Below are 23,053 nucleotides of genomic sequence, written 5' to 3'. Positions count from 1 at the left end.
CTGGCAAATCTCCTCCTTTCCCCCTCCCCCCCCCCCAGGATATTGGTACCCCTCTGGTTCAGGTGAAGACCATCCTGTTTGTTGAGGTCCCACCTACCCCAGAAAGAGCCTCAATTATCCAGGAAACCAAAACCCTCCCTCCTACACCATCCCTGCAGCCACGTGTTCAACTCCTCTCTCTCCCTATTCCTCGCTTCGCTAGCACGTGGCACGGGCAACAACCCAGAGATAACAACTCTGTTTGTTCTCGCTCTAAGCTTCCACCCTAGCTCCCTGAATTTCTGTCTTAAATCCCCATCTCTCTTCCTACCTATGTCGTTGGTGCCTATGTGGACCACGACTTGGGGCTGCTCCCCCTCCCCCTTAAGGATCCCAAAAACACGATCCGAGACATCATGAACCCTGGCACTTGGGAGGCAACACACCAACCGTGAGTCTCTCTCGTTCCCATAGAACCTCCTATCTGTTCCCCTAACTATGGTGTCCCCAATGACTAATGCTCTGCTCCTCTTCCCCCTTCCCTTCTGAGCAACAGGGACAGACTCTGTGCCAGATACCTGTACCCCATTGCTTACCCCTGGTAAGTCCCCCCCTCCCCAAAGTATCCAAAGCGGTATACCTGTTGTTGAGGGAAACGGCCACAGGGGATCCCTGCACTGCCTGCTGGTTCCCTCTCCTTCCCCTGACGGTAACCCATCTACCTACTTCTTTTACCTGAGGTGTGACTACCTCCCTATAACTCCTCTCAATAACCCCCTCCGCCTCCTGAATGATCCGAAGTTCATCCAGCTCCAGTTCCCTAACGCGGTTCTCGAGGAGCTGGAGTTGGGTGCACTTCCCACAGATGTGGTCCCTGCCGTTCACAATGGGATCGGCCAGCTCCCACATCATACAGCTACAGCACATCACCTGCCCAGCCATCTCTACTTAGTTAATTACTTTATAAATTTATATAAATTTATGAGCTAAATACTTTGATTCTTCTCTGCTGTGGTCTTTTTCAAATAACCAATTAATAGATAAGTCAAAAAAGTAAAAGAAGAAAGTAAATTTTTACCAATCACACGATACAGAAGAAATAAAATAAAAAGCTTACCTTATCAACACACCATAGTCCTTTTTTTTTTTTGGTTAGAGGAGGAGGGTGGTTGGGAGACACTACACGTGTAGTGTCTTGGGTTCAGCCACTGCCCAAATACATAGGTTTTGACTTACCCAGCAGTCCCCTGGTCCTCCGAAACAAAAGGGAATTAACTTTAACTTTAAACTGAAACTGACCTCCCAGCTGATAGCTCGTTCCGCACTCTCCGCTTCTGAAAAAGCTGCTGCAACCAAAAAAGGTGTCTGAAATGTCCGTGAAATCCTTTTTAAGTTTTATTTTTAAAAAAATATAGATTCCCAAGTTTTAACAAAAAAGGGAACTTTGGTAACACTATTGTACTCCAATTTAACTACAAAATAAACTTTTATATTTTAAGCCATTTGCAGCAACAAAATCATATTACTCACAGATGGCAGTTTGACACTTAGGTTTATCACAAAAAATGAATATTTTAAATCAATTTCAGCTTATTAATCAAACTTTCTCAAGTTACCAGAGACCAGGCCCTGTTTGCTTTAATACAGCCAGATTGGGAGCTTCTAATACTAAAATCATAAATTATTGCAATATCTTTCCATTATAAACACCTATAATGGCATGTTTTTTAGTATTCATTGGATGTGAGTGATGCTGGCTAGGCCAGCATTTATTGCCATTCCTAATTGCCCTTGAGGATGGTGATGACGAGCCACCTTCTGGAACTGCTGCAGATCATGTGGTGTAGGTACACCCAGAGTGCTGTTCCAGGATTTTGACCCAGCAACAGTGAAGGAACGGCAATGTAGCTCCAAGTCAGGAAAGTGTGACTTGGAGAGGAACTTGCAGATGGTGGTGCCCCTATGCACCTGCTTTGCTCTTCTGGATGGTTGAGGCCACAGATTTGGAAGGTGCTGTTGAAGGAGCCTTGGCGAATTGCTGCAGTGCATCTTGTAGATGGTACACTCTGCAGCCAAGATGCACCTGTGGTGGAGGAAGTGCTTGCTTAAGGAGGTAGATAGGGTGCCAGTCACGTGGGCTGCTTTGTCCTGGATGATATCTCGTTTCTTTAGTGTTTTTATAGCTGCACTCATCCAGGCAAGTGGAGAGTATTCCATCACACTCCTGACTTGTGCCTTGTAGATAGTGGAGAGGCTTTGGAGGGGTCAGGAGGTGAGTTACTCACTGCAAAGTTCCCAGCCTCTGATCTGCTCTTGTAGCCACAGTATTTATATGGTCCAATTAAGTTTCTGGTCAATGGTAATGCTGTTGAATATTAAGGAGAGATGGTTAGATTTTCCTCTGTTGGAAATGGTTATTGCCTGGCCCTTGTGTGGTGCAAAAGTTATTTGCCATTTGTCAGCCCAAGCCTGAATGTTGTCTAGGTCTCACTGCATGCGGACATGGACTGCTTCAATATCTGAGGAATTGTGACTGAACACTGTGCAATCATTGAACATCCCCAGTTCTGACGTTATGATGGGAGGAAAGTCATTGATGAAGCAGCTGAAGTTTGCTGGGTCTAGGTTACTACCTTGAGGAACTCCAGAAGCAATGTCCTGGGGTTGAGATGATTGGCCTCCAAAAACCACAACCATCTTTATTTGTGCTAGGTATGACTTCAGCCAGTGGAGCATTTTCCCCCTTACTCCCATTAACTTCTATTTTATTAGGGCTCCTCGATGCCACAGTTGGTTAAATGCTGCCTGCATGTCAAGGGCAGTCATTCTCGACTAGCCTTTGGAATTCAACTCTTTTTTCCATGTTTATACCAAGGCTGTAATGAGATCTGGAAATGAGTGGTCCTCACGGAATCCAAACTGAGCGTTGGTGCGCAGGTTATTGCTGAGTAAGTGCTGCTTAATAGCACTGTCGACAACACCTTCCATCACTTTGGTGACTGAGAATAGACTGATGGGGTGGGAATTGACTGGATTGAATTTGTCCTCTTTTTTTTGTGTACAGGACATCATCCACATTGTCAGGTAGATGCCAGTGTTGTAGCTGTACTGGAACAGTTTGGGTCGAGGTGTAGCAAGTTCTGGAGCATGTCTTCAGTACAACAGCTGGAATGTTGTCAGGTCCTACAGTCTTTGCTGTATCCAGTGCCTTCAGCTGTTTCTCGTTTTTTTTTATTATGTGGAGTGATCAAATTGGCTGAAGACTGGCATCTGTGATGCTGAGGACCTCAGGAAAATCATCCACTAGCCACTTCTGGATGAAGATGGCTGCAAACCCTCAGCCTGATCTTTTGTACTGATGTGCTGGGTTTTGCCATCATTTGAGGATGGAGATGTTTGAGGAGGCTGCTCCTTCCATGAGTTATTTAATTATCCACTGCCATTCATGACTGAATGTGGCAGGACTGCAGAGCTTTGATCTGATCCTTTGGTTGCCAGATCACTTGGCTCTGTCTGTAGCCTGCTGCTTCTGCTGTTTAGCATGCACATAGCCCTGTCATCTATCTTCACCAGGTTTCATCTCATTTTTAGGTATGCCTGGTGCTGCTCCTGGCATGCTCTCCTACCCTTGTCATTGAACCACGTTTGGTCCCTATCTTGATGATAGAGAGGCATATACTGGGCCATGAGGTTACAGATTGTGGTTGAATATAATTCTCCTACTGCTGGTAACCCACAATGCCTGATGGATGCTCAGTTTTGAGCTGCTCAATCTGTTCTGAATCCCATTTTGCATGGTGTAGTGTCCCACAACAGGATGGTGGGCATTATCAGTCTGAAGACAGGACTTTGGTAGGCGGTGGTCAGTCCTGCCTATACTGTCATGAACTGATGCAACTGCCACAGGTAGTTTGGTGAGGATGCGGTTAAGTAGGTTTTTTAACACATGCTAGTTCTCTCACCAGCTGCCACAGGCCATGTTTGACTTGATGCCATGAGACATGATGGGGTCTGGAATCAATGTTGAGGACTCCTAGGGCCATTCCTTCCATCTGTGGAGCACTGTGCCACCACCTCTGGTTGGTGTGTCCTGCCAGTAGGACATGACAGATCTAGGGATGGTGATGGAGGAGTCTGAGATGTTGGTTGAAAGGTATGATTCTGTAACTATGACAGGCTGTTGCTTGACTATTGTATGGGACAGTTCTTCCAATCAGTATAGGTCTTCAGATGTTGGTGAGGAAGACTGGGAAGGCTGTGCTTGTTGTGCACCATGTTCTGGTTACTTATCACCACCATCCTCACTCAGATCCATTCACCCAGTCCTCAAACATCTCAACTTTAAAATACACAACATTGTCTACAAAGTCCTCTTTGATCATGCCCCTCCAATTCTCCTCTAGTTTTACATGAACCTCAACTCTCTATTCCAAAATCTTGTGCATTCTCCCCCTTTTTTCCCCTCATCATTGGCAGTGTGCTTTCAGCTGCTTCAGTCCCACTCTCTGGAATTCCTTCTTTTAAACTCCTCCACAACCACATGTCCTTCTCCTACTTTAAAACCCATCCCTTTGAGGAAGTTTTTGGTTACCTTTCCGAATCATTTGCTTTTTTTGGTTCAGGATCCACTTTCCTCATGCATCTGTGAAGCATGTTGCTGCTTTTTTTTTCTTGATCAAAGTTGCTATATAAATGCAATTTGTTGTTGATCATGTCCCCATGCATGTTTGTGTTTTATATTAGGATAGTTGCTAATTTTTGGGTAAGGGGCACTGTCTTAAGCAGAGACTTGCCCAGTGGCCATTCTCACTTAGCAAATCTGAAGTGTGGCCCATCAACACTGGGTAAATCTAAGTGTGATGTTTTCATTCACAAGTCACTTGCATTGCCTCATGCCAATGTAGAATAAACATATGGAACTCTGCTTTCCTGTAATTTTTCTCTTATCCTCTTTTAATTTCCCTCTCCATTGTATCTTTTTTTTTTAGTCTATTTTTGTTCTTTACCTTTTCTGTCTTTTTTATTCTTTCTCATTACCTCTGCTTTCTTTAGCTACCCTAAATTTTCTCTCACTTTGCAAAGGTAACCTTCATTTTTTTTTTCTCTTTTTTTTGTGGCTTTTTATCCTTTTTATTTTCTAGTTTGCCTTCATTGTCTACTTGGCTGTGTTTGAAAGTGGCCCAAGTGCAGTCACCTTGCTGGAAAACCAGTGTAAGTAAAAGAATGCTATGAAATAAGCATTTATGTACTAATGAAATCCCTTTTCAAAATGTACGAAGCCTGTACTACAGAGAGCTTTTACAAAGCTTTGGATTCTGGAAAGTACCAACTCCCATAGTATTTTTAGGTGTCTCTTGCTCTCCAGTCAGAACCTTGTCTCAGATTCTTCCAAATCCATAACAAGGTCTGCTGAAGCCAGAAATGCCATTCTGGCTCTGAAAAGACCCAAGTCTACAGCATGAATTAATTTTCTGAATTCGCACCTTAACTAAAAGTTCAAAAGCCCCGAGTGTTATTCTGTACCAGGCATCTCAAGTATTAGTAACCACTGCATTTTGTTTCTGTTTAGAACTAAAGTGTCAGTGCTTTGCTTCAGATTACAAGATGTGCTAATACAGACTTCCAGTCATACAACAGTAATATTTGTCAATTTACTAGGTCTTTTTCTTCAGTCCACTGGAAATGTATCAAACAAATACAGCACTGAATTCACCCCTGCAGGATGGACCTTTTCTATTTGGGGAGTCATTTATACATGGCAAGCTGTATGGCTTGTCTATGCATGCAGTGGATTATGCAGAAGGTAATGCTGTGCTCTAAATCATATATGTGTTGTCTATTATGCTCTCATACAAACACTCTTTGAATGTCATCTAATTTTGTTCAACATGTATTCAAAAGAACAGTGATGCAATAGATGGATATGGAACAATTTGAGCTATAAAGTCAGGTTAAGGGAATTATAACTATTTTACTTCAGCTAAATATAGGTTGCCAACTTTACTCACTACAGCCTGACCTGCTACCTCTTTTATAAGGAATTAAATAAAATGGAAGAGAGGAAGGACACATAACTGATTCAACATTAACATATTCAATTTTTGTTGGTGTAAAATCTTCATGCTTGAGACCTAATTGTAGTCCCCATGACATGCAAGGGTTTTACCACTTTAAAATGCTTCACCTACAAAAAAACTGGGAAATTCCAAGCAGGGCACAACCCACAATTTCGTGGGGTAGTGTAGCATATTTTGGGGGCAATTTGTGCTGGAACTGTTGATTGCGCCCAAAGCGTAAGCTCTATGCTATTGTTCCTTTCAAAATCAAACATTACATCAAAACACTAGATACCAATGTATTTTAAATCTGGATCTTTTCTCCTTTTGCATCTATAACAATAGATTGTGAAATACTTTGTCAAAGTGCAGGGTAACATAGTGGTTATGTTCCTGGATTAATAATCCAGAGATATAGGCCGGAATGTTACCGGCATTAAACGTGTCTCTTCGGAGGCGTCCAGATGGTAAAATGAAACGCGACGACGGCGGGCCGTGTCCCCGGCGTCATTACGCGCAGACGTCATTTTACCAACGTCGGAAGTCTGGCGTGAGCGAGTCTGCGCTCTCCGCCCGAATACAAGTAATTGAAAGGTAATTGAGGTCGTTTACAAAGCAATTGACTACAATTTTACGTCTGAGGTCTGATTTAACGTCCGTAAATCAGCTCGTGGGGCGTGTCGGCCAGCCAGCAGCTACATAAGGGTGGCAGGCATTGATTCAGGAGGGAGTTGGAAGTACAATTTTCAGTTTTACTCTGAAATAATTCTAATGCTATTTGTATATCCTGACAAGGTGTGTGACTTGCAACTAGTGCTAAAGGATTCATCTGAATGTTCTGCACTGCTGATGGGGACCCATCAACTTTGATTTATGTGGTGAAAGGAAGGGGATCTCGTGAGCCAGTCCTAACTGCTGGAAGGTAATACCTGTGGTCAGAGCATCTGGTGAATAGTACAGCAATGGCAATTGTTCAATGTGGAGGTGGATCATCAGATGAGGAGGACCTTGCCCCTATGAGGGACAGAGGACAAATGTGCAGGGGAACGTGCAACAAGCTGACCCAGTGCACCATCGTGATGTGGGAGGGAGAGCAGGTGGCTCCCGTTGGTGAACACATGTCAGGATACGTGCCTACCCACCAGGAGGGGCATACCGGCTGCGTCTGAGCTACCTGCAGCTGCCAGATCGCCAGTGCAGAAGAAGACTGCGGCTGTCACGGGAGACTGTCACATCTTTGTGAGATGTTGGCAGTGGATGTTTCCTCAAACTGTATCAGAGGCCATCCAATGCCAGTCACTCTAAAGGTTACAATATCTCTTAACTTCTATGCGTCTGGCTCATTCCAAGCCTCAGCAGCAGACTTGTGTGGAGTCTCTCAAGCAGCAGTACACCACTGCATCAAGGTTGTGACTGATGCATTGTTCCAACGTGGTAACCAATTCATCACGTTCAAGGCAGACAACACTTGTGAGGCTGAGAGCCAGAGGCTTCAGCACTATATCTAGGTTTCCAATGGAACAGGGCGTGATTGACTGTACTTATGTGGCCTTCAGAGCCCCAGCAGGTCAGTTGGGGGCATTGATTAACCGCAAGGGATACCATTCAATGAACGTTCAGCTCGTCTGTGATCATCGTCAGAGAATCATGCAGGTGTGTGCACGTTACCCTGGGAGTTGTCATGATGCCTTCATTCTCCGAAACTCCCACATACCTGCACTTTTCAGGTCTCCAGACAGAATGGAGGGATGGATACTTGGCGACGGGGGGTTATCCTCTGAAGACATGGCTAATGACACCAGTGAGGAATCCAAGGGGTCATGCGGAGGAACGATACAATGAGAGCCATGCGGCCACCACAGTGACCATCGAACAAACTATAGGCCTGCTTAAGATGAGGTTCAGGTGTCTTGACCGCTCAGGTGCAGCACTGCAGTACGCACCTTCAAGGATTTCAAGAATAATTGTCGTCTGCTGTGCCTTGCATAACCTGGCGACTGAAAATGGAGAGGCACTGGAGGAGGATCAATGTCATCGCGATGTGTCATCAGATGACGATGATGTTTCTGATGATGAAGTTGGACACCACTGACTTGATGGTCATGGAGAGGAAGCTGAATTTAATTTGGATCTAAGTGCTCGATAGACAAGGGTGTCTTTAAGAGGCAGACGTTTCCATTGAGATTCTGTAAATTTTCGCACAATTGGGATTGCCTTATGACGAGACTAATTCTGAAAGGGCAAATTCACTCACCTTCACGGGGAGAGAGAATGCGACGATGCAATCCTTCACATCATGAGGAACGCCACCCAGGTGTGAGACCTCACATGTTGAACTACTTTTGTTAAGCAACGATGTTGGAATTGACTTCAGGAAAGCCATGACAAAATCTGAGAACCCGATTTTATTACAGTATTTTATAACACCTTCAAATAAAAAACCTTTCAATTCACCCTGTGAACCATTAGTGATGTTAAAGTGATTTCTTAAATCTTTTCCGAGTGCTCTTTCGGGTGCATGATCCCTCGCCACCAGACACACCAGAGGGAGGTGGCTGAACTGTTTGCTGCCCTGCTTGTGATGACTTTGGCGGACGTCCTCTGCTTGCTCGCGGCCGTGAGGGCCCCGACATCTTGGGGTTCTCCTGAGAAATCTCATGAGTATCCTGTAACACCCTGGGATTTCGCAGATCACATGTCCCTGGCAGAGGGAGCAAGGAGCTGGAGGATGTATCAGAGGCACCCTGAGAGGAGCTCCCATATGTGATCTGCTGCCCCTGTGCCCTCGTGAGGCTTGGACGATCCTCATTGGTGACATCAGAGGGATGAGCGGCCTCGACCTGGCGCCAGCGCATCAGATTCTGCTCTCTGATGCTCTGGTCCAGGGAGGCCACAATCGATCTGATGTCACGAAGTGCATCCAGAACTGGCCCTTCCACTGCAGCCACCAATCTGTCAATGGGGGAAGCCAGATGTTCAATTGCCTGAGAGTGAGCAGAACTCATACTCTGGATGGATGTAGCCAGAGTTTGATTAATTCCGCGTATTGTCTCAGGCAGCTCAGCCAGATCTTCAAGGACCATTTGCTGCACCTGCAATATCTCCCGCCGAATGGATGTTCTCAAAGGCATGTCATCAGCTTGCTGCTCTGCACTGGCCTGGCCTCCCACACTCCTCCGACTGTGTGAGGCATCGGCCGATTCTGCCTCCAGTGGCTGGCCTGGCACCTGTGCTGTGCTGACACCTGGATGTGAAATCGAATCCACGGACAAGCAAATCCCAACCGAGGTCTCTGTATCTGTGCTGGTGCTTGGTGCGTCGCGAGGATGTGACTGTGCCCCCTCTGAGGCGCCCTCCTCAACCTCGGAGGTGGATGGTGGTACATCTGAGATGCTTCCTGATCCATGCAGTCGGTCACCTGCTGGGAAATCATATTGATCAGAAAGCCAGAGTGGAGAACATGTATTTGAGTCCATTATGGTCACATCAGTGTGATGGGACTTTTGAGGACCTAATTATGTTCATTAGTAATCATAACAACATTGGCCCATCAACCTCCCCCACCCTGCCCCCTCTCCCCGAAATGCACTAATACACCACTTTCTGGATCACTCACTCTCATGGCCATGTCCACTGGCCTCGCCATCTGCTATGGCTCAACTTCCTTCCTCCCCTGCTATCCCCTCCATTCTACTGAGGAATGCTGGACAGGCCACGCCAACACCTGTCTGGGACCCCTCTCGGGCGTTGTGTGCCCTCTTTGACCTAATTTTTTTCTTTCATTAGGAAATCATTTGTGTGCACATTTCACGCAATCACCCAAATGGGTTGATGTGGCATTTAACTGCTGTGCCATTGCTGAGCGTGCCCTCATCAATCCCTCCTTAACGTTCATCTCACATATGCCCATCTTGCATCCCAATGGAAGGAGGCAGCCAGGCAATGATCACACAGGGGTTCCACATTGCATCATGAATACAAATACACCCTCCCTTGACAAAATAACGATTAGATGAATGAGGAATGCCCCTTACCCGGGCAGAGCGAAGCAGGTCATTGAGGCGCTTGCGGCACTGTATCCATGTGCGCCGAATGACGCCATGGCTGCTGACCTCCTCCGCAAACTCCAGCCAGGCCCTCTTTGTCACTGTCGACCGTCGCCCTCTACCATCTGGGTTGAAGAGGATATCACGCCTCTCCTCAACCGCCTGAAGGAGGACCTGTAGTGAAGCATCTGAAAAACGGGGGGCTGAGCAAGTGCTTCTCCCCTCCATGACTTCCTCCACCTGCGTTTAAATCTCTAACTCCTTCTGCACTAACAGAACTGTAGCCTCTCAGTGAACCACAACTACTACTGCTGACTTTTAAACAATGAATGAGTACCTGGTCAATTTCATTGAGGTAAACATTTTTCAAGGGTTTACGTCAGACAATCCCAGATGTGGCTCCGCCCCCAATGATGTATATCTTCCCACCCGCACGAGCCGATTTGGGTCTCCGTTATGCCGTGGGGCCGCTAATTGGCCGCCCCGCGCGTGATGCCGGTGGATAGGAGACACAGCGTGGGAACAGAGGCTGCATCTGTTTGAGTTCTACCCGTACCGGAGCCAGCAATTTACGGTAAAATTCCTGCCATAAATTCAAATTCCGCCAAGGTAGCTGAGAAATTTAAATTCTGTGAATTAAATAAATCTGGAATAAAAAGCTGGTATCAGTAATGGTGAGCATAAAACTACTGGATTGTCATAAAAAACCATGTGATTCATTAATGTTCTGTAGGGAATGAGATCTGCCATTCTTACCTGATCTGATCTATATGAGCCTCCAGACCTACAGCAATGTGGTTGACTCTTAACTGCCCTGTAAGTGCCCTAGCAAGCTACTCAGTTGTCTCATAGGCAATAAATTGTCAGTGTCACCCACACCCCATGAATGAATGAATGAATAAATAAAGTTGCATCTCCATTTATTTTTCTTCCCTTCTTTAAATCTCTTCCATATTAATCATCCTCCTCACAAAAATGGTAGGCAGCTGAGCTTCTCCATAAGTAAGCTCATTAGCAAATAGGATTGGTCCCTCCCTTCATGAAGATGAAACTCCTCTGTTCAATGCAAATCTTTCACACTAAAATAAAAGCAAAATACTGCGGATGCTGGAAATCTGAAATAAAAACAAGAAATGCTGGAACCTAAGAAGGGTCACTGACCCGAAACGTTAACTCTGCTTCTCTTTCCACAGATGCTGCCAGACCTGCTGAGTGGTTCCAGCATTTCTTGTTTTTATTGCAAATCTTTCACATTCTGGCTCTGACAAAAATGAAGCCCCTTTCTATAGTTTTACTTAATTCTGTTTTAATACATAAGGGCTACAAAATTTGGTTCTGTAGTGCCAATTTATTTTTTTTTTTTGGCACTGCAAGTGTTGTTTTGGCTCCAAAATGGCATCTCTAGCACACTCGCACTTCTCTGGTGCAAGTCATGCCAGATGCTATTTTGACGAGGGCCCACATGCAGGGAATGTGCAGAGTAGGCAGATTATAACGTCAGTTGGCTTAGATGCCAGCACAGTCATTTTGGAGCTAATGTCATTCTTAAACATGCACAGCTGAACACATTTTCAGCAGAAAGGACCGTCCACTAGCACTATTTAAAACTTTCAGGTTAGTTCTTGATTGATTTGTAGTGGCTATTGCTGCAATTGTAGAAATGTTTGTTGTTTCTAGAGTTCTTTTAAATTGCTAAAGTCTTCAGGGACCAGCTGAGGAGTAGCAGGAAGAGGAGAAAGTCGAGGTGGTGGAGGAGGAAGAAGAAGAAGAAGAAAGGAGTAGGCAACCAACAGAGCCCCTTTCAGGCTGGGCTGTCTATGATAACCTTATCTGCCTGTGATACCAGTAAACGTAAACCCAATTCCGCATTCACCAGCAGTCCCAGGCCTTACCTTTTCTCTGCTACTGACTATCGCAGTGTCTGCTTGGCCACAATGCTAAAATAAAAGCCACCACAAAATAAACATTTGAAACCAAATTTATAAATCAAACAATTTCATTTGCATATAAATGTCAACTAATCACCCTTGTGCATTCCCTTAGTGCCTGCCTTCCATGTGCCTTTGCCTATCCTAGTGTACCTATGCAGGGGCTGCAGCATGGCTGTTGGAAGGCTGCTGCCTTTCAGTGGAAGACAACAGATAATCTTGTACAATGCTCTCGAGCAGCTCTGGGCCTGCACCATCACAGCATGGAGGGCAGCAGTCTGGGCTGGCTGGCTGGCTGGCAGACAAGTTGGAGGATTCTGATGGGAGGACAAATACTGTCATCCTGAGACAACAGCGGGTTCAATCTCCACTGAGCCACCACCACTCCCCAGTCAGAGAACAGATTGCTAGACTGCTGTGTCACCCTGGAAGCCCGTTTCAACACTGGTATTCACAGGCATGATGGCAGCAGTCTGAGCTTGTGTGAGAGAAGTTTGAGCTTCCATGACAGCAAGCTGGATTTGCATGACTTCAATCTGAGTTTTCACTGCAGCACCCAGACTTTGGGGGTGGGGGGGGGGTGCTTCTGCTTGTGCTGCAATGGAAGCTGAAACATCAGCCATCTGATGCTGGATCACAGTTGGGTCTGCAAGTATGCTAATGTAGTTGGCTATTGTTGGCCAGGGGCTGCAAGAAGTACAGAATCTGTTACAAACTGCTGGATAGTTCATGAACTAAAGTAACATGAGCTCAGACACTGGCCTGTGCTGGTAAAAATCAGTTTGAACGAATTAATTTATGTGACAAGACAAGGGAGAGATCACCGGAATCGAGCCTTATTTGGACACTGAGTGATACCGGGGTTTGGGCCTGGGCCAATAAGGAGAAGATACGAACGAGGTGAGCAGACCTAAGCCAACAGGAAAGAGACAGTAAAGTTTTAAGAGATGAGAAAGAGAATAAGTATGGAGAATCTCAGGCATAGAGCCAGTGAGAAACTCCGGAGACCAACCATCGCGCAAGTGGAAGACCTGGCATGAGCAACGCGGTGACGGCGGAAAAGAGAGAGAGAACGGAACGCCTGCCCAGCATCAGCTCTCCCCTTTTTCGGGTATTATCCTTTGTTTTCTGTGACTAGGTCAGGGAAAGGTCAGAGGAACCTAGTGGGTGTGCTTATCAATTCTAACTAGCTTTGTTATTAACTGTATAACCCAGTTTGAGTTGCATGCTTTTGTCTAACCAAGTGTATAAGCCTTATTCTTACATTGTACAACAACGTGAATAAAGTAAATTGATAGTTAAAGAAAGGACTGAGTTTCCTCCTTTGTACTAAGCCATTAACTGTAGCCGGTGGATTAGGTGGAGGATGGCTCTCCTGTAACCCCGATATCCCAAACACCCAGCCTGAGCCTGAATTAAGAGGACGTAGTCCCACGTGATGGCCAGGATCAAGTGGGTGAAGGGAATAAAGAGGCCAAGGGGGAGTTGACTCCATGCCACGGTTTACACTATCACTTCCTCTTGAAAGGATGGGCTCCAAGCTTGGCACAAATCGCTGTGCCAAGTTGGTGCTGGACAATTCCATGCTCCTTGACCTTGCATACAGGCTTTCTGGCAGGTTTAATAATGCACCATGCATTTCATTGTGCATGTCCATCAGCTTTCTTCTTTAATCCACTCCATTGAAGTGCTCATCTGAGTCCTCTGCAGCAGAACTCATTGTAACCTCACCACCACCCCCCACCCCAGCAAACTGGCACTTGCGTTACCCTGGTCCCCTGCCCTGGCTGCAGGCCACTCATTGCCAGTGTCTTTCCAGCGGAATTTAATGGGCCCCCGGGAGATGGGCTGGGGGATGGGGGGGGGAAGGCAGCAGAGGGCCTGTTCCCTTCCCATCACACTGCAATTAAGTCACAGGCGGGAAAGGCCGAAGATGGCAGTCGCGTCCAGAGGCCAATTGAGGCCCTTAAGTGGCCAATCACTAGTCACTTAATGGCCTCTTACTGCCCCTGTTGGAATTATACCAGCGGTGGTTGCAGAGGGGGTGGGTTGGGTGGTGGGCGGCTCTTGAAGCCTGTGCCATACAGGGAGTTCATCTACCGTGGGCAATCTGTGGCCTACGGAGGGCCCCTAGTGGCAAAGGCAGTCCTTCTGCGAACACCCCCACCAACCCCCAATTCCACCCCCCCCCCCCTCCCCCCTCACCCTCAATGATCACCTCCCCCAGCCAGGGCCTGCTGGACTGGCACCGGCAATCCTGCCACACTTACCTGGGGTCCAGGGCTCCAGCGGTGGGTCTGGGGTAGTATTGGCAGTGGTCACTGCTCCTGGTGGCACTGCCAATACTGCTGAGCTGCCAGCCTTTTGATTGTCTGGTACCTCCTTGGAGGGGAGATCTCTGTCTTTAAAGGGATGGGACCCTGGTGCCGGGCAGTTAAGTGCCCGAGTGCTGTTCAATTGTGCTGGGGGCCGCGGCGGAATTTTACTCGCCTTTTCGGCCCAGCATTGAAACTCCCACCAGCTCCACTAAATTCAGCCTGCCATGTGCAGATCCCACCTCTATGCTATGCCCTAAAGTATGCACAGTTTTGGTATCTGAGCTGGTGTGAGAGCAAGTGATGTTGCTTCCTTATCACTGGATAAGTCTTCGTACTCTGCCACCTTTTGCTATTCCACCAATGCCTGGTCAGGTTGCTGTTCTTGGGTACCTGAAAGAAGAAGGGCACAAGTGTAGGGTTGTGGTAAAGGGAGGGATGGGGTGGTGGGGAGGGGGGTTGTGAGGGGAAGCAAGAGGTGCATGCTCACACCATCTGCAGCTTGTAAATCGGAAAGGATTGTGGGATGATGGGGAAGTGGGATGTAAGAAGAAGGACTAGCTATGAGGATTGCATCATCTTTGATTATTTCAGCCCAATACTGGCCACAGCCTCAGTGATGGTTGTTCCAATGATGATGACCACCCTTTCCTCCATCAGGGTGAGGACCTGCAGCCATGCCTGTTCCCCACCGGTTAGCTCCTGATGCCTCTGGTTATTGCCAACTTGTCCCACAAGAGAGAAGGAAGTGTCAGTGAGTGTGGTACAAGGTGTTTGACTGATGTGGCTGTCATGGCAGTGTGTGCAAGCTGTGAAATGTGGGTGTGGCTTACAGCAGTTTTAAGTGTATGTTGGTTGAGGTGAAGCTGAGTGTTGGGTATGAATCGTGATTGATGGAGATTGTTGGTATGTGAGTGGTACATTGAGCTGAGTGTGAAGCTAGTGGTGCAGTTGGTGGGATATGGTTTTGGAAGATGCATTTACTGACTTTGACCACTCGTCTACGGTCATTGAACTTCTTGAGGCACTGCATTCAGGTCCTTGGGACTACAGTTATGGCATTGACTACCATGCCTGTCTGATCCCGTCACAGAATTTGCCTGGGGGGCCTTCTGGTCCCATTTGGAAAAGTCACATCTCTCCTCCTCTCCACCTCCTCCACCAAGACATCCAGAGAACCTTGGAGCACAATCTCTCCCCTGTTGTGCCATAATTTGCTTTTTTTCCTGTTCAAACTCTCTTTCACAAATGGTTCCAGCACCTGCTCCAGTCAGAATGCCTTTAAGAGGTGCAGCCTGGCTTTAAGTGGTACTAGCCTGCCATGAACTTGGGGGGGGGGGGGGGGCCCTGCTGAGGCATGCAACCACTCAACAGTGCATTTCCTGTTGGCTGTACAGGGTAATCATGCAAATTAGCACAAAGTTGTTGTGATGCAGGCAGCACAAGTAATGGACATGGGTTAGTTGTGCGTCGTGATCCCCGAGCCTGTTTTTTGGTGCATCCAATTTAGTTCCCAAGGAGTTTAATAACCAGCAATTACATCCCCAGCTTAAACCAATACAACTATCTTGAGGATTTGTTTAGTTGTCTCCAAAGCAAAAAGCTGGAATGAGGAGCCAAGCCACAACCAAACAAACACATCCTGTGATTTGTTCCAGTTATTCGTATAACTGGCAGTTATTGAAATCAGTAACTGTTGCGCAGGAAGTAGTTATGAGCATATGCAGCTCAAAACTAGGAATTGGTTTCGAACTTTTAGAGTGAGTAGATCGGCCTGTTAGCTCTTGCAGTTGTTAAGACTATAAGAGGAAAAGAATAACTGCATATATCACGTGTAACTACAAAATAATAGTTTAGCCTATAGATTGTGAACATTTAGTTTCCTTTCAATTACTTAATATAATGACCAAGTAAATAGCTATGTATTAATGTCTTCTGTGATGTTGCATACAGGAATTCAAGACCAAATCTAGCCTACAGGTGAATCAAGGGCAACTAAGGATGGCTAATGAATGCTCACCATACCAGCGACAACTGTATCCTGTTATTTTTTTTAAATTGGAATTAGTGGTTATGGAATATTTGGACCAGGGTTACCAGACATGATTTGCTTCCCATCTTAAAGTCATGCATTCTGTTCTTATTTTTAGCTATCTAATAATTTATGCAAAACTTAGGATAATTTGGGAAGAAGAGAAAGAGTTGGTTGGAGCACAGGAGTTTCTCTGCAGTTGAAGGAACTGGGAGCTGCAAAACTGACTCACTATAGCACCATCACTGGTGGAGTGGTGCAATTACCATGTGACAAGTTTGCATAAGCAGTTTCCGTTATTTATATACTATATAGTTGTAGCCAGGAATGGCATGCAGAGATTAGGTTTGTAATGTATTATAGACGTCACTGTTATATTTGCTTATTCATCTGTTGTTTAATAAATTCACTTGATAGTTAAAAGTTCAAAATTTAGATCTGATGTTGAGATGCTCTGCTACTTCTTGAAGATGTTGTAAAGATTCGGTGGAGACACAGGATAGATCCAGAAGCCAATGAAAATTTTAACGAGAGTTTTTCTGTTCATTATCCTGGTGCGTTACTAAAACTAGACACCATAGCCAGTGAAGATATTCTCAGGACCTTAAGTAGTTACGAGCTCACCTATCAAGAGTGATGTAAAATACGGAAACTGTTTTCTTAAAAAGGGCCAGAAATGTCCTAAAAGCATAAGTTTTTTTTTTAATATATCAGAAGCTCACCATGCAGTGGGAACTATAAGAAAAACCCCAAATTCTGCCTTTTCATTGCATAACATGTAATGTGTTATACAAGTTTTAAAATGATGACAGAAAATAGCAAAAGTAACCTGATAAATTCTTTGGGAACATATAATAAAGGAAGGTGCCTTCAAAAGCAAGGAACTGGAAATTAAAATGGAGTTACTAAAGGAACTTGTGTAATGACACCATGCCGCATAAAATTGATTTAAGGGCTATAGATTAATTCAAAAAGGTGACTGATGGCTTACTGTTGCAGAAATGTTGAGATTTGAGGTATACCAGCATAATTCTAGATAGTTCATCTATACCATTAATTCACTGGGGTTATGAAGTCAAATGAACTTCTTTTGCAGATTCTTGGGTGATGAAGTTCTCGTAATTTGTTAATAAAGTAAATATTTGCCTACATTGCAACACTGATTAATGTCCTAAGATGCTGTTTAAATGCAACTTATTCCTTACTATATGTAGATTTTCCCTGCACTACAAATTAAAGCACCATTCATTGTTAATATTCTAATTTCTTTTTGATATTTGTTCACACAGAAATGCCCTTACATGGATGCCATCTGTACTGCCCTGTGCATTTTACATAGTTTGGATTATAAACAACCTTTTGAATATAGGTTGGGTTTTCCTTTGGGATAGAGAGTAAGTAACAGAAAGCCACTTCAACTGAATCCAATAAGATTATGTTGATCGTTCTTGTAGAAAATGCTGTTACTTGGGACATTGCATAGTATGTTAATACTCTCTCAAAATGCTAGAACTTGTATAGTTCCTTTTTTCTTCAATTTTAGCAGGATGGATGCTCTCATGAAATAGTACTTGCACTTTTAGTGGGCCAGTTTGTACTGCTAAAAGTTACTGTCACTCAAAAGACTTCCACTTGGGAGAAAAGAGTGCTCCCAAATGGAGAATAAAACAACAGCCTAGTTAGATTGAATATTGATGGCGTCATATCATGGTCCTAGCAATAGAAGCATACTCAATGCCATTGCTCACAAGTTATGCGTACAAAAAGCCTGACAGCAAAATGCAGTAAACCAATAAGGACTTTTTCTTTGTGCTTTCAATAGGGTTGGCTTAAGGTTTCAGTGCTCCCTGGAAAAGCTGCTCTCTGCCCCCCACTGGGGAAAGGGGTTATATAACCGCAGAAAATTCAGTTTAATCATATGTGACCTACCATTAGTTATGGAACTCCGAGCAGTGGGTCAGACCCAAGATTGGGCCTATGTTTTTAATTTCTCCATCCCCCATCAAAAAAAAATTGCCTCAAAAGTTTTTGTAATAAATTACATGTTGACCTCTGTGCAATCACCTCTTCGACGACCAAATCCCGATCAGATTTCACTGCTGGTGAACAGTCTGGCCAATGAGCTAATATACAGGAGTAAGGCCAATGCTAATTAATAAGCTTTCCTTTAATGTGGCAGATTGAAAACTCAATGTGTTAAGCCATGAGAGTGTCAGATCAACACAACTGTGAAATCTGACTCTAGAAATCTGGAATTCTCTGCCCCAAAATGATGTAGATGCTCAGACAATTGGGGATTTTAAAATGGCGATCAATAGTTCTTTTTGATATGTAAGGCTATCAAGGGACATTGGATTAAGGAAGGTAAATGGAATTGAGGTAGAGATTAGTCATGATCTAATTGAATGACCAATATATGCTCCTGAAGTGCAGTGCCCAGAATTGTATTTAATATTTCAGATAGTGTCAGACCAAGGCTCTGTCTGCAGATTTCCTTTTCCGGTGCCCCCTCTCTGAAGTCCAAGCAGACTAGTGTACCAACCCCTTTCTTATTGTTGATCTCTAGCCATATGAACTCTTTTTGTGAGCCTTTTTTCTTTATATCAGTCCCCTCTATGACAAGTATTACTGCCTTCACCATTATAGCCACTTCCTTGCCTATTCTGTCCCCCCCTATGAATATTGACATGTTAATGATGCACACTGTTATTAATATACAATTCAACCTGCAAGCTCAGGAAATTAAGAGTTATGCCATGATTTGCGAATCTCCTTAACTTCCTGATCTGCAGTTTGCCTAAAACAATCAGCATCTCGTCCTTAGCCTCCCTGTTATTTTTAAGAACTTGCTGAATTTGCACATTAATTGTTCATTAAACGCATCGCAGAAAGTTAGAGCTCATAATTAAGAGCGTAAGTATCCTTTTAATGACATGATAATTGCTAATGCAATGCCGATCAACTTCTCTAGCTTAGCGTGGGAACAGTTTAAACAGTTCAATCTCATTCCTGCATGTAGTCAATCATTGGAGGTTTTAAAAGCTTTCAAATTTTAAATTCTTAATTTTTTTTCTTTTTGTCCCTTTTTTTTCCTTTCTTAATCCAGTCTTTCTTTATCTCTATTTTTCTTTCTGTACCTGATTCTAATTCCGTTTCCTTCTCTGTTCTTCCTATTTCTTTCTCAATCCTTAAATCTTGTTAATTAAGGAAGCACACTGTTGGTCCCACCATTCACTGAGGTCCCAGTTGCCCCGTTGCTCTAGCTGCACTGTTATCAGCTCGCACTTCCAGCAAGTTACAGTGCATAAAAATTGAGCTGGAGGGTGCTGGAAAAAGACTAACGTCATCTGCATGAGATCCTCCACTCCATCAAGGTCCAGCTCAAGTTATGCAGTCAAGTTTCTGTCAGTGCTATTAAATCTATAGCTTCCCATGACATCATCGGTTTGAATTCCCCCACTTTATTCCCACATTCTGAGCATGGCAGTACATGTACCTTTATTCCACTACTCCTTTTTTGACTTGATTTATTTCGTCCAAGTTGTGTGCCAGCTGTGGCTGTGTTGGTAGCAGTGTCGCCTCTGTCTCATAATGTTCTGCCACCATCTTCGTCCCCCCCCCCACCCTCCCTCCACCAGTCTCAGTCTGCTCCCCCACCCCCCCCACCCCACACAGTCTCTCCATGTTCACCCGCCCCACACATAGTCTCTCTGTGTTCACCACCAACACCCCCAACCCCCCCGCCGATGCTCTCATCCTGATAGACGGCACTGGGATTGGCAGGCCAGATCAAAATCTTTGGCATGCCGGATTCTGGCCTGTGGGCTGTATGTTGGATAATTCAGCCCTTGACAGTCAAATAACTTGCTGGTACTGACAGTCTAGGCTTATTGATGAGAATGGCTGCTTGGCATCATAGAATAACATTGTTCAGAAGGAGGCCTTTCAGTCCATCTTGCCTGTGCTGGCTCTTTGAAGGATCTACCCGATTCATCCCACTCTCCTGCTCTTTCCCCATAGCCTTGCAAACTTTTCCTTTTTTTAAGCATTTACCCAGTTCCCTTTTGAAAGTTACTCTTGAATTTGCGACCACCACCCTCTCGGGCAGTGCATTCCAGAACATAAAACTCAATGACTAAACAAATCTCTCCTTATCTCCCCTCTGGTACTGTGTTCTTTGGTTACCAACCCACCTGCCATTGGAAACAGTTTCTCCTTGTCTACTCTATCAAACCCCTTTAAAATTCTGAACATCTCTATTTAATCTCTCTTTAACCTTCTCTGCCTTAAAGAGGACAATCCCAACTTTCATCTCTCCACGTAACTAGTTTCTCATCCCTTTTAACGTTCTTGTAAATCTCTTCTGCACCGTTTCCAAGATATCGGAATACTTCCTAAAGTGTGGTGCCCAGAATTGGACTCGGTACAGAAACAGAGTTTGTGGAACTATGCATCAGGACGGGGCAGAGTCTTCAGAGCGTATCGTAGAATAACTGAGAGTGCATTGCTAGTATATTTTGCATGCACGAGATCCAGTTTTAGGGGGAAAAAAGCTGATTACTCCACTGTAACCATTATTTTTTTCATTGGCTGTGTTTTTCACATACACTTTTAACTCTTTCCTCTACCAAATATTATCAAGGCTTTAGCTGAAATTGAATTCTACGCATATGCTATAAATAGCATTCAGTTTCAGAAGGTTAATATTTAAACATACTGATGAAACAAAGAAACCGGTTTTCTTAAGAGCAAAATACTGCAGATGCTGGAACTCTAAAATGAGAACAGAAAGTGCTGGAAATACTCAGCAGGTCTGGCAGAACCTGTGTAGAGAGAAACGGAGTTATCGTTTCCGGTTTGTGACCGTTCATCAGAACCGGATTTCTTCTTTTCTTTCATAAGACATGAAACAGGAAAGCTGGAAGCCAATTGTGTATCGAAGGGGCCTTCTATTAAATGTAGGAATGTTTCCAGGTAAGTGAGCTATCAAAGCAAGATGAACATGTTAGGCAAAATAATCTTATCTGTTCCTCAAAATTATTGTGTATTATTTAGACCTTCAAACCCACTACTGAGTTCCACTATCGTCAGCTGAGCTCTATATATTGTGTTTGATCTGAATTTTCTTTTATTTCAGATACATTATCCCCGCACTCATTTTCCTGGCTTTGATTGCTTTCACAAATTATGTGGTTCTATTCTTTTCCTATCATGCCCTACATACTCAGTGCCCCTGGATGCAAAAGTACAGAAAGGTTGATTTGTGGCTTGTCAGAATACTGGTATGTGTTTATGGAATATAAAAAATACTGTCTCTCAATATTTCATAAGGTCAAATGAAAAAATATTTTTATTGCTTTATTATATCCACGGGGAAATAACAGGGTCAATTTTCACCTGTTTCCACCCAGGGACCACTTATCCCTGGATGCAAAACTGTGAAAACTTGCGCAAAGACCCATTATGCCTTTTTGCATTGTTTAGGGGCTTCCAGTGGTTAGCGATGAGGAGTAGTGGGGTAGAGCAGGAATTGCAGAGCCCTGTTATCTGGAGGATATATAAGGATGGTATATCAAGGCTTCTGTGTTTAGTCAGGTAAGTTTTGTTTTGGTCCACAAAGTCAGCAGAATGGGCATAGGAGGTGGAGTATAGCTCCACAGGAACGTTATGAAGCAACATTTGTCACCCAGCCACATAAGGCGATATTGGGACAAATGGCTAAAAGCTTGATCAAAGAGGTAGTTTTTTAAGAAGCGTCTTGAAGGAGGAAACCGAGGTGAGAGACGGAGGTTTAGAAAGGGAATTCCAGAGCTTGGGGCCTAAGCAGCTGAAGGTGTGGTTGCCAATGGTGGAGCGATTAAAATCAGGGGTGCTCAAGAGGCCAGAATTGGAGTGCAGATCTCAGAGGGTCATGGGGCTGGAGGAGATTACAGAGATAGGGAGGGGTGAGGCCATGAAAGGATTTTAAAGAGAATTTTAAAATCGCGATGTTGCTTAACTGAGCGCCAGTGTAGGTCAGTGAGCACAGGTGTGATGAGTGTACAGGAGTTGGTATGAGTAAGTTTTTTTTTAGTTTTAGACATACAGCACTGAAACATGCCCTTCGGCCCACCGAGTCTGTGCCGACCATCAACCACCCATTTATACTAATCCTACACTAATTCCATATTCCTACCACATCCCCACCCGTCCCTATATTTCCCTACCACCTACCTATACTAGGGGCAATTTGTAATGGCCAATTTACCTATCAACCTGCAAGTCTTTGGCATGTGGGAGTAAGGACCCAGGCAGCAGAGTTTTGGATGACCCCCATCACTGACTGCCAATGTATGTGAGGTCACTGAGGAATCATCTGCTTTACATATTACTGGCAGAGGCCCAATGCACCTGGGGTGGATTATAGGTGCCCACATATCCTGTCATGCCACAAAATCTGCTGTTGAGTGCCTGCTTCAGTGTATGTTGAGTTCCCCACATACACCCACCCCATCCTTGGAAAGCTGTAAATGGTGAAGTCATGGCAAAATTGCCACAATTCTCAGAGCTCCAGCCAAGGGAAGAGGCCAATGTGCTTTTATTCACTGGGAGTAGCGGCCTCTGGAGGTGCCTGAACCTCAAGGAGGCTGAGGTTGCAGGAATTCCCAACATCTTTTTTAGCCATTCCACTACATTCCTGCCAGGATTACAGTGGGAA

The 23,053-nt window shown here is 44.7% G+C and overlaps 1 protein-coding gene across 1 annotated transcript in view; it reads left to right on the top strand.

Moving 5' to 3' along the window:
• Positions 1-23,053, top strand: part of LOC137369643 (uncharacterized) — a 60,224-nt gene that overhangs the window by 17,332 nt on the left and 19,839 nt on the right. The window contains exons 3-5 of the mRNA XM_068030976.1: positions 5,638-5,782; positions 17,646-17,750; positions 21,494-21,638. Coding sequence (XP_067887077.1) covers positions 5,638-5,782; positions 17,646-17,750; positions 21,494-21,638 — 395 coding nt within the window. The remainder of the gene's footprint in view (positions 1-5,637; positions 5,783-17,645; positions 17,751-21,493; positions 21,639-23,053) is intronic.

Source organism: Heterodontus francisci, chromosome 5, assembly GCF_036365525.1.
Source record: "Heterodontus francisci isolate sHetFra1 chromosome 5, sHetFra1.hap1, whole genome shotgun sequence".
Classification (NCBI taxonomy): Eukaryota; Metazoa; Chordata; class Chondrichthyes; order Heterodontiformes; family Heterodontidae; genus Heterodontus; species Heterodontus francisci.
This window is presented reverse-complemented; position numbering and strand designations above follow the sequence as displayed.